Source organism: Salvelinus namaycush, chromosome 3 (genome assembly GCF_016432855.1).
Source record: "Salvelinus namaycush isolate Seneca chromosome 3, SaNama_1.0, whole genome shotgun sequence".
NCBI classification, from domain to species: Eukaryota; Metazoa; Chordata; class Actinopteri; order Salmoniformes; family Salmonidae; genus Salvelinus; species Salvelinus namaycush.
Window position 1 is genome coordinate 39,562,288 of NC_052309.1, and position 18,412 is coordinate 39,580,699.

The 18,412-nt window shown below is 42.6% G+C and overlaps 1 protein-coding gene across 1 annotated transcript in view; it reads left to right on the forward strand.

Moving 5' to 3' along the window:
- The window catches only part of LOC120031282 (roundabout homolog 2-like), a 25,782-nt gene extending 14,651 nt beyond the window's left edge, over nucleotides 1-11,131 (forward strand). The window contains exons 12-19 of the mRNA XM_038976965.1: nucleotides 173-460; nucleotides 1,803-1,953; nucleotides 3,657-3,881; nucleotides 4,214-4,410; nucleotides 5,004-5,120; nucleotides 7,200-7,385; nucleotides 7,782-7,938; nucleotides 10,400-11,131. Coding sequence (XP_038832893.1) covers nucleotides 173-460; nucleotides 1,803-1,953; nucleotides 3,657-3,881; nucleotides 4,214-4,410; nucleotides 5,004-5,120; nucleotides 7,200-7,385; nucleotides 7,782-7,938; nucleotides 10,400-10,406 — 1,328 coding nt within the window. The 3' untranslated portion in view covers nucleotides 10,407-11,131. The remainder of the gene's footprint in view (nucleotides 1-172; nucleotides 461-1,802; nucleotides 1,954-3,656; nucleotides 3,882-4,213; nucleotides 4,411-5,003; nucleotides 5,121-7,199; nucleotides 7,386-7,781; nucleotides 7,939-10,399) is intronic.
- Nucleotides 11,132-18,412: the final 7,281 nt, after the last annotated feature.

The window sequence follows — 18,412 nt, forward strand, 5'->3', positions numbered from 1 at the left end:
TTACCAAATAGTGTAACCTGCATATGTCATGGTAACTGTAGCTCACATAACAACTTTGACACTAACTCTGCAGTTAAATATCTAGAAATCCTCTTATAACCATAAATCAAATGATAAAAGATGACCTCTCACTAGAATCTGACCTCTCACCTCTGACCCCCCTCGGCACCAGAAGCGGGCATATCCAACTACCTGAACCAGACAGAGAAGTACAGCACGGGCGATTCCACCGAAGGCCCTATCTACAGCACCATCGACCCCACTGCCGAGGACCTCCGCAGCTTTAACAGCCCCTACTCCTCCACCACACCCTACGCCAGCACTCCCATCATGCCCTTCACCAACCAGGCACTCCAGGGGTCTCACAGCCCCACAGAGCAAGATGGCGGCCACTGGATCACCCAGCCCGCCGGACCCTCCTCCCAGTACGCCCAGCCCGACCGCTGCAGGACGGACAGCGGTAAGACTACGATTGTGTTTCCCATGGTATGATTCAAGTTGGGGCACCAAGAACCCCAAGCTACATTCACAAAAAAAGACTAAGTTAAATATAATAACTGGAGTCACTTTGACATTTTTGGAGCCATAGAACAGCATTATGGTACCTACTAGATAGCAACAAGAGACGTAGCGGTAGCTAACCTACTGGAAATTGGTGTAACACTGATTCATCTGAAGGCGGAAGAAACGCACACCTGGTAAGCGGAGTAGAACACTTGAAAAAGAAAAGCACACTATAGGATCTCAGATACAACGTTTCGACAGCCAAGCTGTCTTCAAATCATATTGTATTTATCACATGCGCCGAATACAATAGGTGTAGACCTTACAGTGAAATGCTTACTTACAAGCCCTTAACCAACAAGGCGAGGGTATAATGACAAACACTGCGGGTCACTAGTTTATATAGAGTTTGAAGGGACACACACAGGTGTCTGTAATCATGGCCGGCTGTGGCTTTATTTCTTTGGTTGATTTACAAATGATGTACAATGGATATCAAAAACAATAATCACAAGAATGGCTTCATATCAGACTTTACATTGAGACCAAAGGGAGCAAGGGTCTTTAAATTAAAGATCCAGACAGCCTCTCGTTTTCACAATACATTTTCAAGGTCACCCCATCTTCTAAGGAGGGTGACGTGTTCCATGCCGATATAGCGAAGGGACGAAATAGGGGTTTGCTTCCAAAAAGTGGGCCGCAACTGGGTACATAAAGTTTTTGCACCTAATGGTGCTACGATGCGCAGAGATTCTTACTTTTAGTTGGCGCTTCGTTTTGCCCACATAGTTATTTTACCACAAGGACAAGTTATAATAGAAATAACTGCCTTAGTGGAGCACATGTTTTTGCTATCCATTGTATATAATGTTAGTATGCCTATGTAGCCAAATTGTATCTATGATTGCATGTAATCCATTCATGCTTTTTTATATGTTCTATTTATATCTGTAAATCAACCAATGAAATAAAGCCACAGCTGGCCATGATTACAGACACCTGTGTGTGTCCTTTCAAACTCTATATAAATGAGTGACCCGCAGTGTTTGTCATTATACCCTGATGAAGACTGCTTGGCTGTCGAAACGTTGTTATTAAATTATTGCATCTGAACTCCTTGAGTGTGTGGCTCTCCTTTTCTTTTTCAAGAACACTGATTCATGCCTCCGAAAATTACGAGGGACCTCGAGTTATGTTTGTGACATACATGTATACCCTTTCCAAGTGTATTTAGAGACCTTAGGACCAATCTTCCCACTATACAGAACTAAAACAACTCGTTGTGTGTCTATGTGCAGGTAAACCCAAGCAGAAGTCCATGGGCAAAGCGGTGAAGACCCCCTCTATGAATTGGACTGAAGTCCTGCCCGCGCCCCCCTCCTTTGGGGAGCTGGAGCAGTGTGTGGTGGAGGATTTGCCCCTAGATGACCATGAGGACATGGAGCTAGGGTAAGCACGCACACACACACACACACACACACACACACACACACACACACACACACACACACACACACACACACACACACACACACACACACACACACACACACACACAAATATACATAACCGTGTACACATGCACACACACACACACTTATGCTGCTGCCTGGCACAACACACACTGATGATTACACCATCTTCTTGCTAACATGAAGGTAATATTCATTTATTAAGGTATGGTAGATCTCTTAAATAACCTCTGGACACTCTTTATAGGATTTGATGCGTCTCTGTTTGGCACTCAGTATTAAGGAGATAGATTAGGGGTAAGGCCCTGCGATAGACTAGTTTCCTGTCCAGAGGGTGTACTTGTACATCAAGCTGCCTCATGCTACAGAAGCTGGAGCTCGTGCTCCTATGAGCCATTAAGGCTCGTGCAAGGCTACTTACTATACTGTCCTACAGATGTATGAGCCTCTGACTTCCTCTTTTTCTCCTGGCCCTTGTCTCTGCACTTATGTTAGCCTAACGTTGCCTCTCTGCCTGACAGGACAGACTTCCCTTTGGTCTCTCTCTCTGTTAACCCCCTGCTAGCTCTGGACCTCAATGCACCTTTTCTTCCAGTTCCCTGCTGAACCACATTACTGTCGCACTGCAAAATGAATACACACACACACACTTTGTAAACGATAATATTGTCAGTATTCATGGAGGTTTGGCAAGGGGACCATTCAGTTATCGCTCCTGCCATTCACTCCCCCCGAATAGGCTAGGCTAGCAGCTCAACTGAAGCAGGCATGAGGCTTACGAACTTCTACCTCTAACCATTTCTGACAGCTACTGTAGGTTGTATTGGCTCTAGCCAAGACGCTAGCCGGCAGTTAGCAATTTAGCCACTATTCCCAAGTCTCAACTAATAACACTAGCTAATAACATTAGCCTACTTTAGCCCGTTCCCATTCTCATGTTCTACTCTCCGGGTCAACAGAACAAAATAATCATTCAGCAGCTTTCTCATGCACCACTCCACCTAGCCCCCTGCAGCTGTTAGCCGTTAGCAGATATTGGTGATGAACCTCAGTTAATGTCGTTAACCTTTGAGTTAGCCCCTGTGGCTAGCTGAGAGGAACGTTGGCCTTATAACAGCTAGCTAACTCCCTGGCCTTGCCCATTTCCTCCATGGTGTACACATACGCATGTATGCACACATACACACACATTACACACACATGACACACACACATGGCACACAGGCACAGGCACACAGCCCTCTCTCCACACATACCTCTCTACCAAACACAAATGTATGAAAACACCCTTTAAGTGATTCTATGCACACCCTGATCTCCTTGCAAGACATGGCGCTCAGCAGACCCACAGGGAAGGCTGTCTAACGGCGCGGTAGAGCAGTGGAAATCGATACGCTACGGACCAATGCTGTAAGCATTATGAGCTAAAGAGGGAGGGCCACCATTGTGAATGTGTTGTGATCGAGCTACCTACTGCTCCATAGCACCAACTGCACAAGCGGTGACTGTTTTATAGGTAGAAGTTTCCCTTAGGCACAGATCTAGGAACAGTTTATCCTCCCCAATCCATTAAAAGGGATAATGCAAAAACGGATAATAGATCAGTGTTCCTAGGGGCCACGGCATCCTACTCTGTCTAATGTGAACTCATGGAAAAAGTGACCCTCTCCTCCTTCCCAGGTCTGATGAGGAAGAGTGGTGCCCGCCCCTTCCAGACAGGACCTATCTGACCGAGGGTTGTGAGGATGGTCCCGCCCCTCCCCTCAGGGGTGGCGCCTCGTCCCCCACCACTTCCTACAGTCACCAGTCCACTGCTACTCTCACGCCATCGCCCCGAGAGGAGAGCCACCATCCACCCCACGACACAGCACACCTTCACCACCATGACGGGCAGCAGCTAGCACGGTATGACATGACACAGCCTAACAAAACCAAACATAGTCAAATTCTAAAAGTCACATCATGTATGTACAGGTAGACACTGTAGCCATACTAATGGTGATAGCATTGAATACTCTCTTGTTCAGATGAATGAGATGGTAATAACACAGATTAATAAAGTAATGAATGCTTTGGTATGGTAATTGCCCAATGTCATTAACAACAGATAGCACAATACTCATATTTGCAGTAAAATCTCTCCCTCAAATGAACAAAACAATAGTTCAATTGTGTAACATAATAAAAGTAAGTAATTGCTATTGCTAAGCACCCTCTCTTTCTTTGCCATTATACAGTAGGTTACCTTGTGGTCCCGTCTCAGTGCCCCGGGCGCCCAGCCCTCCCCTCACCCAGTCCAACCCTAACCTCTCAGCCCAGCAGCACAGTGAGGACTCCGAGGGGGGCACACCGCTCCGCAATGGCTCGAATCATCGCCGTGACTTCAGCGAGGGGGAAACGCTGAGTGCCGACAATGTCAGCTCCACCACACCTGGTCAGTGATGCTTACCGCTCTGCACAAACTCACACGAGTGAATGTACCACACACAGATGTGCTTATACACATGGAAAGGGAACAGTGGGCAAACAAACCCATACAGATGCTGTATCCTAATTTAATCATCTGTTGTTGCAGAAATGTTCCTTCACAGCAGGAAATGCAAACTTGTAGTGTATTCGAGGTTTAAAAAGGCTTCTAAACTGAGCAATTTCCACTTTAAAATGTCAGACTTGATTTGTCACAACGAAAAATGTATCAACCCGTACAAAAAAATGTTATAATCCACATAATAATTCACATTTCCTGTTGCTGCAGGATTATTTACCTGCGTGAGACACTGGGTCATATTAAGATACAGTATCTGTACTTACTTGCACGCACACACACATGCACGCACACACAACATTAACAGAAATGTATTTTAATTTATGTCCGGTATGTAATTCGTAATACCTAAACAAAGAGCTGGAATTACATAAGACATTGCAATGTTGTTATTTGCAATGTTGTCCATGTACAGTGCTTCAAAGGACCCATAACCCCATTACCTTATAGTAATTTTTTATTTCTCTCTGGCTGACCTACAGTAAGAGCTCTGCCATCCCCAGCAGACAACACACAGACTCCCCCTGGCCAGAAGTCGCGAGTGAAAAAGAAGACCTCCAAGGGCGGAGCTTACAAAAGAGAGGTGCTGAATCAAGGAGGTTAGTGTTTCAAGTGTAATTAACAATGCAGAAATAATAAAAGATAAATGGCTCAGTAGAATAGAAGTATAACACAGGAAGACACAATTTATAGTCCAATATTTACACATGTATTGGGGAAGGGGTGATTGGCAGGCAAGTGTTTAAATTGTAGAGTGTTTAACAATCAAAATAAGAGTCTGGTAGCAGCAGTTGTGATGTGTGTGTAGCATGAATGTACACTACCGGTCAAAAGTTTGGACACCTACTCATTCAAGGGTTTTTCTTTATTTGTACTATTTTCTACTTTGTAGAATAATAGTGAAGACATCAAAACTATGAAATAACACATATGGAATCATGTAGTAACCAAAAAAGTGTTAAACAAATCAAAATAGATTTTAGATTTTAGATTCTTCAAATTATCCACCCTTTGCCTTGATGACAGCTTTGCACACTCTTGGCATTCTCTCAACCAGCAATAGGAGGTAGTCACCTGGAATGCATTTAAATTAACAACTGTGCCTTGCAAAAAGTCAATTTATTTCCTTCTTAAGCGTTTGAGCCAATCAGTTGTGTTGTGACAAGGTAGGGGTGGTATACAGAAGATAGCCATATTTGGTAAAGACCAAGTCCATATTATGACAAGAACAACACAAATAAGCAAAAAGAAAAAACAGTCCATCATTACTTTAAGACATGAAGGTCAGTCAATGCGGAAAATTTCAAACACTTTGAGCGTTTCAAGTGCAGTTGCAAAAATCATCAAGCGCAATGATGAAACTGGCTCTCATGAAGACCGCTGCAGAGGATAAGTTCATTAGAATTATCTGCACCTCAGATTGCAGCCACATAACAGACACATCTCAACAACTGTTCAGAGGAGCCTGCGTGAATCAGGCCTTTATGGTTCAATTGCTGCAAAGAAACCACTGCTAAAGGACATCGATAAGAAGAAGAGACTTGTTTGGGCCAAGAAACACAAGCAATGGACATTAGACCGGTGGAAATCTGACTTTTGGTCTGATGAGTCCAAATTTGAGATTTTTGGTTCCAACCATTGTGTCTTTGTGAGACACAGAATAGGTGAACGGATTATCTCCACGTGTGTGGTTCCCACCGTGAAGCATGGAGGAGGTGTGGGGGTGCTTTGCTGGTGACACTGTCTGTGATTTATTTAGAATTCAAGGCGCACTTAACCAGCTTGGCTAACACAGCATTCTGCAGCGATACGCCATCCCATCTCGTTTGCGCTTAGTGGGACTATCATTTGTTTTTCAACAGCATAATGGCCCAAAACACACCTCCAGGCTGTGTAAAGGCTATTTGACCAAGGAGAGTGATGGAGGGCTGCATCAGATGACCTTGCCTCCACAATCACCCGACCTCAACCCAATTAAGATGGTTTGTGATGAGTTGGACCACAGAGAAAAGCAGCCAACAAGTGCTCAGCATATGTGGGAACTCTTTCAAGACTGTTAGAAAAGCATTCTTCATGAAGCTGGTTGAGAGAATGCCAAGAGTGTGCAAAGCTGTCATCAAGGCAAAAGGTGGCTACTTTGAAGAATCTAAAATATATTTTGATTTGTTTAACACTTTTTTGGTTGCTACATGATTCCATATGTGTTATTTCATAGTTTTGATGTCTTCACTATTATCACTATTATTAGAAAATAGTAAAAATAAAGAAAAACCCTTGAATGAGTAGGTGTGTCCAAACTTTTGACTGGTACTGTATATATGTTTGTGTGTATGTCTGTGTGGGTGCGTGAGTGAGTGCATGTTTGCTAAGGTGCAGTGGTCAGTCCAGTTTAGTGTTCAGCAGTCTGATGGTTTGTAGATAAAAACTGTCTGGTATCAGACCTCATGCTCCGATACCGTCTACCCCACGGTAAGGGAGGCAACATCTCGTGGTTGGGGTCTGTGTGCATACGTGTTTGGACAAATTAACAAACAAATCAATGAATGTGTGTTGGGCATGAGCATGTCTCTGTGTGTGTAAAGCCTACATTATGTATGTTTGCCTATATGCTTATATTTACTGTTCTTCCATTGCAGTGTAACCCTAACCCTGTTGTCCTTGTCTGTCTTCTCCTCCAGACCTCCCCCCTCCACCAGAGCCTCCACCAGAGAACGGAGCAGTTCGGGGCCCAGCAGGGACTGTAGAATGTGGCAACACGTCCCTGGACAGAGAGGGGGGCCCCGAGACCTTGTCCTCCATGGAGAGGAAAGAAGGAGAGCGGAGCACTCCCAACAGGAAGGGATCGGGACAGCGACGCCAAGACGGTGAGTGGTGCAGATACTGAAGTGTGGTGTTCACACACATGCTCAGTCTCATATTCACAACACACACACAAGCACAGCCAGAGCCTTTGCAGTAGCCTATTAGCACTCGCACCAAAACACAGTCACTCATTCACAGGGAAAATAGTAATTCACACAATAAATAATACATAGATCAATCATGCTAATGTACACGTTCTCTCACACACACTAACATATGAATACATTTCAATTCACAAATCCATCCATTAAAAACTCACGACGTAGTACTCCCTCCATCCTACAAGATCCTCTTATCAGTAGAATATAGCCACTTCTCTTACTCTCCATTCCCAACATGTACATCTCTGATCCCTGACCCTAACTATCCCCTCTCAACCAATCCCATCTCCTCCACAGATGAGGACCTGATCTCATATGGCAAACCCAGCTACCTGGCGGGGCGGGGGGGTCATATGTCCAGCAACTGCTCCATCACAGGAAGCTCCTCATCGCGGGGCTCCACAGGGTCACGAGGGGGTCACTGCCCGGGCAGGAAACGCAACGAGGAGAGGAGGTGATACAAGGTTTCTGGTTCTTGGCAGCCACAATATCTGCTGGTTTTCTCTTCTCTCTGGCATTTAGTTGAGCTATTCATATCAGGAAGCTGTTGAGCTATTCATATCAGGAAGCTGTTGAGCTATTCATATCGGGAAGGGGGGCAAGAAGAGACACTATGGTTGTGGTAATAGAAGGGGACCATGGTGGGTTCTAGTTCTTGGGAGTTACAATGTCTACTGGTGTTCAGGGGTTATTTGGGGGCTGAGAAGAGATATACTACAGATGAGGTGACCTAGGGTAATGTCATGTTTTGTGTTTTAGCTAAGACAGGGACTCTTTTTTTTCTTATTTTTTTTAGCTTTAATATTGTAAATAGATTGTGGTTTCTGTCAATGTAATTGTCCGCATCATTTCCAATCCCCCATATATATATTTTTAAATATATTTCCTTTATTATTTTACCCTAACCCTATCTATCATCCCTCACCTAATTGGAGTAAATTAATGGACAACAACACTTAGGCTTCTACTTCCAGCTTATACATACCATAGGCAACTCTTTGTCCACTGGTCTCTTTTAAAAAGTTCACTAGTTAACGAGTGTCAGCTCAAGATCTTTCCCTGCAGCCACTGTATCTCACAAGGCCAAAAATGTTGCAGCTTTCATAGACCATGTACTATGAAAATACATACATCAATTCATTCAAGCGTGCCCCTTTACCACGCATTGGTCTTTGTCAAAGATCAGTATCCAGATCAGTATCCAGCAAATGTATTCCGTTTCTGTACACAGTTCAGGGCATAGATAATATAACAGTTAAATTGTCTATGGTTCAGTGCTAGTGTCATACGTGTGTAAATAATCATTCACTAGCATGGAAATGCTGACATGAGGGATAACTGAGCAAAATGACAAGCCCTGTCAAGCGTATAGATATCTACTATTGCTCACAAATACTATATTTCTCTCTATAAAACACACACGCTCACAAATGATTTCTCTCGCCATAAAAAAATATGCATGCACGCACACACACAAAACACAAAATCCCCTGCACAGTGTGGGATAATGTCAAACTCAGCCCCCCCCCCCCACCCCACTCTCCCTCTGTAGTGCACTGAGGGTACACTTCTTTGTGGGATCGCTGCTTTAAGTGCACTCTGAGCAGGCACCCTAGTGAGGGGGTAGAAGGCCTTTTAAGTGGGTACAAGCTGTGTAGTATGTCCCCCGGGCTAAAAAAGACTAGAAAAGAAACAACCACAACAACATTTTGACATCTTTTCAAAAATGACTTTAGTAGTCAAACTACTGTATAACCACTTACTGGTACATTGCATTTGCTCTGTGTGCCCATGGTGATTCCCAGTGGTAACTTACACTGTTCTACTAGCTTTCAACTGCCACTGTTGCGACCATTGTACCTCGATCTAAACAGAAAATTGGTAATATTGGAGTATTAAGTATCTTAATGTTTGCCAAATATAAAATATACAGCATCTACCAACCTATCACCACGTCTAGCTTTGTCATTCATTCAGCTAGGCTATGCTCAGTAGAGCTTCAGGCAATTTGTACTAGATGACCTCGTTTATTAGGTGCAGAATTGGCTCTGTCGTTCCAGACACTGTCCTACAGATCTGCTGGTTCTCAGGCGATCGGTGACCCAATGATAGGTCGTTCCCCTTTGACCTGCATTAGAGATCTAACATGGGAAAAAGCCTCACAGTACCCCCCCCCCTCCATGTGGACTACCCAGGAACTCACTCTGATGCCTCCCTCATCTCCACTTCCCTTCGTGCTCCACCAGGAACATTAAAGCCAGGGCCTTACAATAGATGGGCTGTGTGTTTCACTGGGGAGACAGTTTTGTGTTACCCCTCTCCTGTCACGCTGCTGAGCGTTATCTTTCCACTTGGACAGAGCGGGTGAATGGGGGGCTTGGTTTGAATGGGGGGTAGGGGCGAGGGTCTTTACCCCCCCAGTGGGGGATGTGTTTTGTGTGACTCATTCAGATCTTGACTTCCTTGTTTAATAGCCAATCCCTCAAATGATTACTGAGTCAAGTAGTCTATGAAGGACGAACAAGAGCTGTTCCCATAGGGCGGTTGACCAGCGTTTTGGGTTACAGTGAGATAGAGCTGAAGTGGGTTTTTAGAAACATTCTATGGTTATTAGTCCAAATTTGGGTTTTATTGCAACATTTTATCGTTTATAATTTAGCCACCTGGGTTGTTAAGCTCCTCTGATTTAGTTGTATCGCTGGTTTCCGTTTTGAAAATGAATTGACAAATCAAATATATTTTGTTGTATTTAAATCAAGCGATGTAGACGAACTTTGTGATTTATGAGAATCATCCTCAATACATGCTTTGTTAGAGCTCCTACCTGTTATGTCCAGATAATAAACAAGCCTTGGCTTTCTGCTTTTTGTTCCTTTTTTCACATGTTTTCTGACACGTTTGTCTGTCTTTTTCAGGAAATGAGATAAGTGGAGACAGGAACATTCTCACGTAGAAACAAAACACGTTCCTTTGATGCCTCCCATTTTCCCTTTTTTCCCATCGACACAAACAGCTACAAAATAAAGAATATGATCACATTCTAAGGAACAATGCAAGAAGAACGGACTTTCATCCCTTTTTTTTGCTATTATTATGATTATTTATGACTCTTGGGCTCATCCCGCATTCATTTGTAAATAGCCATCTCTGTACTGTTTTTACGTGGGTTCTGGATACAGGGATAGAAAAAGTATATTGTATTTATAATGAAAAAAAGGTCCATTATTATAAACAGTTAATGTCTTGAATGTGCCAACCTCTTTTTGTAGAAATGCATACCGTTTCGAGAAGCATAAAGGCTATTGCACTTGTTGTGGCGGAGAAACAACAAAAAATATGGAGCACAATGTGTGTTGTCAGGCAGCCGGCCGGACAGATAAAACTGCAGGGGTTCGTCGTCCTCTCAGGACGCCTCTGCCTGTCTTCTCTGTCGTCTTTGGATCCCTATCGCCTGTCGTCCGATGAGAATGTTGTTCTTTTCTACGTTAGATTTTTTTTTTACAGAGAGAGCTTGTTGTGAAAAGATTGTAACCGTCACTTTTGAAGGAGTGTTGCTGCAATTGTGTGATGACTTGCGTATTATGTTAAAAAAATACCTGTTCTGTCGACTAACTTTTTGGTAGTCTTGTTGTTTTGTAAAAATACAATAAAATACATTTGTTGAACAATAAATACACTTTTTTACTTTACTGCACTTCCTGATTTGGCCTCGTTTTGAAGATTGCGCATTAAGAATTGCTAGCAGCCATGACTGAAGGCAAATGAGTCTTGTCTTTGGGGGTGTGGTTTGACGTGGATGTGCTATGTCAGAGAGGACGAGGCGAAGCGAGTGGGATACCTGCTCCCAAAATCTGTCTTCTCCAACAGATTGGTTAACAAAAAAATTCATGGCTTATTTGCTATGTGTGGCTTATTTGACTGAATGGAAGTTTCGTAGTGCTTAGGTTGTTACGAGTACTGATATATGTAGGACACGTGACATCCCGGCAACTTTGAGAAAATACACTTCATTTCGGAGCTGTACCTGTTGTTCACACCCATATCTGCCCTCTCATTGGCTAGAATGGTCCCACCTGATCTTGCCTTCTCCCGACTGCCTTCCATTTTTTTAAGACATTTGTTTTCATTGTTAGAGCAGCCACTTGAGTATTTGGTCAGTATAATGGATAATCTGTGGTTATGTTTGCATATCGTACCCTGGCAGGTACTTTTCTTTGACCATTCTGATTCACTGTAACAACAAAATAGCCACTTTATTAAAATAGTCAGAATGAATCTAAGATGAATCAGGAAATCTGTCATTAATTTAGACGTTTCTGCTGAGGTTTAAGTCGTGCAATTTTACATCTAGCTAAGGTCTTTAGTGCAGTATTTCTCAAGTAAAAATATTTGCCTGAAAAACTCGTCAGTGCACTTCATACAGTCTATCCAGTCAGGAAAGTCTGGCTGCATGCTTAGGACTGATTTCTTGGAACAATAACATGTCTACATCTGCAAGCTGTCAAACTATCGTAAATACTGTAAAGCACAAGCTACATGCTGTTCATCAGTGCCCGAAATCACTTTCTAGTTAGCTAACTCTGTGTTTGTCAATGAAGCTAGCAAGTGGTAGCTAGCAGGCACATTGAGCAGCTGGTCCACAATAAACTTATTAAGTCATTGGCGAGTGGCGACGTGTGTGCTTCAGTGCCATTTATTTGTTTACAACTTTCTCACTATCTATTACCAGAGTGTGTCTGTCTGGCAGTGTTTCATAAGGAATCTGAAGTCTGAGGCACTGCTTAATGGGATGTCTGTCTCACTGTCTGCTGCTATGATTGAATAGAGCACGCACAGTTGATCAGCACAGCTGCTTCTCTTGTGTTAGTGGGCACTGCGCAAGTGGGCATGATCGTAATCCCAACCCTCTAGTAAATTGTGACGAACTCACAAAACTTTTTTGGATGAGACTGACTTATTATCCTATTTAAACTTTGTTGTCAATTTTGACAGTACAATTTATGTTTATGACTTATATTGATGCCACATAGGCCGTATAAAACCAGAAATGTTGGTTCTAAGGGGCAGTTGAACTTTAAAGTGTTTCATAAGAATGTCTTCTAATACATGTTTACAGTGTACAACTATAATAAAACAAAATTAGACAGATCCAAATTTATAGTTAGTTAGATTTGGCCCCAAGACCGAACAATTTCTCCAACTGCAGAATAGCTTTCTGCTCTACACAACAGATTATGTAGAATTTACACTCAGCTTTAGGCAACTATGGAAACATCTGACAAACTTTTGGTTTGGGGGAGAACTGTCAGGTGGAGTGAAAGTGTAAAAGCTGAAGTCATGTTTTCATTATTTTCATCCTGAAGCCTCTGACTATTCACAGTACATTCCACATGGTTGGCTCTGCACAGAGAAGCATGACATTGCCAATGTGAGAGGCCTTTGCCTAGAGTTCAGAGAGTGAAAAAAAATAAAGTCTCCTCTGTCCACCTGAGACATCACCCACAACCCTGAGGTGCCTTATGTGCGCACACACACACAAACACACACACACGCCATAGAGTGTCCTGCTAGTGCTACTGTCATTGTGCCCCAGCAGTGAACTGAAAAAGGACACGATGGGTTGTCTTTGCACTGTACTGTAGCCTACTGTTGTGCCCTTGAACAACGAGGCATGTTGCAGAGTTGACAGTGTTTTGGGTCTAGCTGGATCAAGGAAAATTCATAAGGAAGTGGGGATGGGACTACTCCCTGAGGAGCTCCAATGCATTCCTTTGTAGTTAATCAGGATGCACTACTAAGTCACGTCACAAATACTACATTATACACATGCCCCGAATGAACACATTCAGACCAAATCATATACATATTATATCTGCGCTCGACAGAGACAACACAAAACTGTGATGTACGACTGATATAAAAGTACTTCTACCTTACTAGTGTACTGAGGTTCATGTACACCTAAACACTGCATCCACCCCGAGGACAAATATGCTGACATACTAGCTCACAGACCCTCTCGACACCCTCAAACCTCACCCCACTTACCTCCCACCCTCATGGGCATCCTGGAAGGCCCTTTACTCCCTTAAACTTCCAAGTCCTCCCCCCTCCATCGCTCCCTTTCTCCCCTCTTGCCATAAATCATCCTGCTCATTCATTAGGCCAGTGTCAGGCTAGAAACGCCCACTAAAGAATGAGAGGGGGAATAGTCTGAGAAAGAGAGGGAGATGGAGGGATGAGGAGGAGGATGGGGAGTTGGGGATGGGGTGGAGTGGGTCATTGAAATCCCTGTCCTGTCCAAAATGTCACATTCCAATTTCCATGTTAATGGCACAGCCGAGAAGAGATTTACGCTTTTGTCTTTTGGGAAGACGTTTTATATGCAAAAGGGGTCGCAAACAAAGCCGTATGCAGTCAAGAGGATATTTGAGCAGAGTTAAAGGTCAACTTTGTGAATGAAAAACGGTCCAAATGTGCCTCTTTCTCAATTTTTACCATTCTGGTAATGCGCGCCGCAACCAACGAAGCTAGTTCATTTCCTAAGCTTGCCACAATAGCTAGCCAGTAACTCCTCCAGTATGTGTTGACATAATTTCACAGGATTTGTTTTTGGACGGAAGCTGTAGCGATCGGTAAGAAATTGCACTTTTGTAGCCAAATATCGTAATCATCCATTTTCTTTTAAGCATTAAATGGCCTGATATGATGGTGCACTGATCAGTTATAACGTGATTTTTGTGTTTTTGCCCAAACACGACCTTTAATAGAGATGGGTAGGTTTGACTGTCTTTGAAAACTGTGAGAATGTGGCAAGGTGTTAAGTCAAAACATAGCATATGAAAACTGGACGTATGTATGAAGGTAAACGAGAAGAGATGAGAAGAGAAAATGAGAAGAGAAGAGAAAATTAGGAAGGTGGAGGGTGGAGGGACCCTTCTGTCTAATCTGGTCCAGACCAGATCTGGGTCACAGAGGGCCAACAGAAGGCAGGCTCTGATGGGGGGTCTGACCAATCCACTATAGGCTCTGATCACACAATGCATAGGAAACACTACCAACCAAGGCCAAACACATCCAATATGACACCAGCACACAGCACTGAGAGTATGTGTGTGAGTAAGAGAGAGAGTTGTATATTATCTATCTCACTTGCTTTGGCAATGTTAACATATGTTTCCCATGCCAATAAAGCCCCTTGAATTGAATTGAGTGAGTATGTGAGTGATATATATATATATATATACACTGCTCAAAAAAATAAAGGGAACACTTAAACAACACAATGTAACTCCAAGTCAATCACACTTCTGTGAAATCAAACTGTCCACTTAGGAAGCAACACTGATTGACAATAAATTTCACATGCTGTTGTGCAAATGGAATAGACAAAAGGTGGAAATTATAGGCAATTAGCAAGACACCCCCAATAAAGGAGTGGTTCTGCAGGTAGTGACCACAGACCACTTCTCAGTTCCTATGCTTCCTGGCTGATGTTTTGGTCACTTTTGAATGCTGGCGGTGCTTTCACTCTAGTGGTAGCATGAGACGGAGTCTACAACCCACACAAGTGGCTCAGGTAGTGCAGCTCATCCAGGATGGCACATCAATGCGAGCTGTGGCAAGAAGGTTTGCTGTGTCTGTCAGCGTAGTGTTCAGAGCATGGAGGCTCTACCAGGAGACAGGCCAGTACATCAGGAGACGTGGAGTTTAAGTGTTCCCTTTATTTTTTTGAGCAGTGTATATAGAGACCATGTGAGTGAGATATAGAGAGAGAGATAGAGAGAGAGTGTATGTGAGTGACAGAGAAAACGTGTGAGTGAATGAGAGAGAGTGAGAGAGAGACTGAGGGTGTTTGAATAGTAAGGGGAAAGCAACCGACTGTAGAGGAAAGTCAAAGAGTGAAGTCGGGGGAGGTGCATCTTTGACAGCCGAAAGTCAGACACTAAGGTGGTTTCCCAACAGCAAGGCTCAACTCAACATGGCAGTTGCCATTGTTAATACACGTTTGTCTTTATATTGTTGAAATAAACTGCTCCAACCGTTATATCACACGCCCAAACTGAAATCATATGTGTGTACAGTGCATTCGGAAAGTATTCAGACCCCTTGACTTTTCCCACATTTTGTTACCTTACATCCTTATTCTAAAATTGATTTTTTTTAAATCCCTCATCAATCTATACACAATACCCCATAATGACGAAGCAAAAACAGATTGTTAGAAACTGAAATATCACATTTACATAATTATTCAGACCCTTTACTCAGTACTATGTTGCAGCACCATTGGCAGCAATTACAGCCTTGAGTCTTCTTGGGCATTATGCTACACACTTGGCACACCTGTATTTGGGTAGTGTCTCCCATTTTCTCTGCAGATCCTCTCAAGCTCTGTCAGGTTGGATGGGGAGCGTCGCTGCACAGCTATTTTCAGGTCTTTCCAGAAATGTTCAATCGGGTTCAAGGCCTGGTTCTGGCTGAGTCACTCAAGGACATTCAGAGACTTGTCCCGAAGCCACTCCTGTGTTGTCTTGGCTGTGTGCTTAGCGTTGTTTTCCTGTTGCAAGGTGAACGGTCGACCCAGTCTGAGGTCCTGAGTGCTCTGGAGCAGGTTTTCATCAAGGATCTCTCTGTACCTTGCTTCGTTCACTTTTCCCTCGATCCTGACTAGTCTTCCAGTCCCTGCTGCTAAAAAACATCCCCACAGCATGATGCTGCTACCACTAGGGCTGTTACGGTGACTGTATTATCGCCACACTGGCGGTCATGAGTCATGAAGACAGTCAAATTCCACGTGACCATTTAGTCGTGGTAATTAGGCTTCTCCAAGCTCTGATGCTGCTGATGGTCATTAGTAGCCTACCAAACTTGCTAACTGTCTGGTACTCAACACTCTATTGTCCCTATAATCCTAATCAAACACTTCATGAGAGCTCATGAGCTCATGTTGCTCAACATTTCAATAGGCTATGCAATTGTGCGAGAAAACAGAGTTATGGCCTCTACTGAAAAGAGGAGGATCAGCTTTCTATAGGCTAGTTCTACTATATTTATTTTTCAACTTTACTAATATTAACCTTTCATTGCTACCCATCCCGAATCCGGGAGCATCCTCATCAAAAAAGCTGACTAGCATAGCCTAGCCTAACGCGATAGGGATATCATATAATATAATTTTCATTAAATCACAAGTCCAATACAGCAAATGAAAGATAAACATCTTGTGAATCCAGCCATCATTTCCGATTTTTAAAATGTTTTACAGCGAAAACACAATATGTATTTCTATTAGCTAACCACAATAGCAAAAGACTCAACCACATATTTTCACCATTTTTCTACCGCATAGGTAGCTATCACAAAACCGACCAAATAGAGATATAATTAGTCACTAACCAAGAAACAACTTCATCAGATGACAGTCTTATAACATGTTATACAATAAATTTATGTTTTGTTCGAAAATGTGCATATTTGAGGTATAAATCATAGTTTTACATTGCAGCTACCATCAAAAATATCACCAAAGCAGCCATAATAATTACAGAGAGCAACGTGAAATAATAAAACATTTATGAAAAATACATGGTGTACAGCAAATGAAAGATAAACATCTTGTGAATCCAGCCAATATTTCCGATTTTTTAAGTGTTTTACAGCGAAAACACAATATAGCATTATATTAGCTTACCACAATAGCCAAACACACAAATGCATTTATTAGCAGCAAAAGGTAGCGATCGCAAAAACCAGCAAAATATATAAAATGTATCACTAACCTTGACCAACTTCATCAGATGACAGTCTTATAACATCAGGTTATACAATACACTTATGTTTTGTTCGAAAATGTGCATATTTAGAGCTGCAAACCGTGGTTATACATTGTGAATATGTAGCATCGATTCACCAAATTGTCCGGAGCTATTTTGGACACTCACCTAATCTGACCAAAGAACTCATCATAAACTTTACTAAAAAATACATGTTGGACAGCAAATGAAAGATACACTAGTTCTTAATGCAACCGCCGTGTTAGATTTTTTAAAATAACTTTACCATAACAAACAGCTTACGTTATAGCGAGACAGCGCCCGCAAAAAGGGCGGATAATAGGACTAAACATTTTCCACAGAAATACGAAATAACATCATAAATTGTTCTTACTTTTGCTGAGCTTCCATCAGAATCTTGTACAAGGAGTCCTTTGTCCAGAATAAATCGTTGTTTGGTTTTAGAATGTCCTTCTCTCCTGTCGAATTCGCTCCACAAGGCTAGCCAATGTTGATGACGTTCCCAATTTCTCTCGACGCAGAGAACGGAAAACTCCAAAAGTCCCATTAAACGTTGAATAAACTGATGAAACTCGGTTGAAAAAACCTACTTTATGATGTTTTTCTAATATGTATCAAATAAAAACAAAGCCGGAGATATTAGCCGTGTATACCGAACGCTTATCATAAGACAATAGGGAGGTGCTTCCCGCGCCTAGGTAAAGAAAGGAAATTCTGGACACGTCATTCCAAGAGCTCTTGTTCGACCTCAGATCAAGCTAGACACCCCATTCCACCTTCCACTGCCTGTTGACATCTAGTGGAAGGCGTATGCAGTGCATGCATATCCATAAATATAAGGCAATTCAATAGGCAGGCCCTGGAACAGAGCATCGTTTTCAGATTTTTCACTTCCTGTCTGGAAGTTTGCTGCAAAATGAGTTCTGTTTTACTCACAGATATAATTCAAACAGTTTTAGAAACTTGAGAGTGTTTTCTATCCAATAGTAATAATAATATGCATATTGTACGATCTAGAATAGAGTACGAGGCAGTTTAATTTGGGCACGATTTTTTCCAAAGTGGAAACAGCGCCCCCATATTGACAAGAAGTTTTAAGCACATTGCTTATATTTACAACAGGAGTATAGC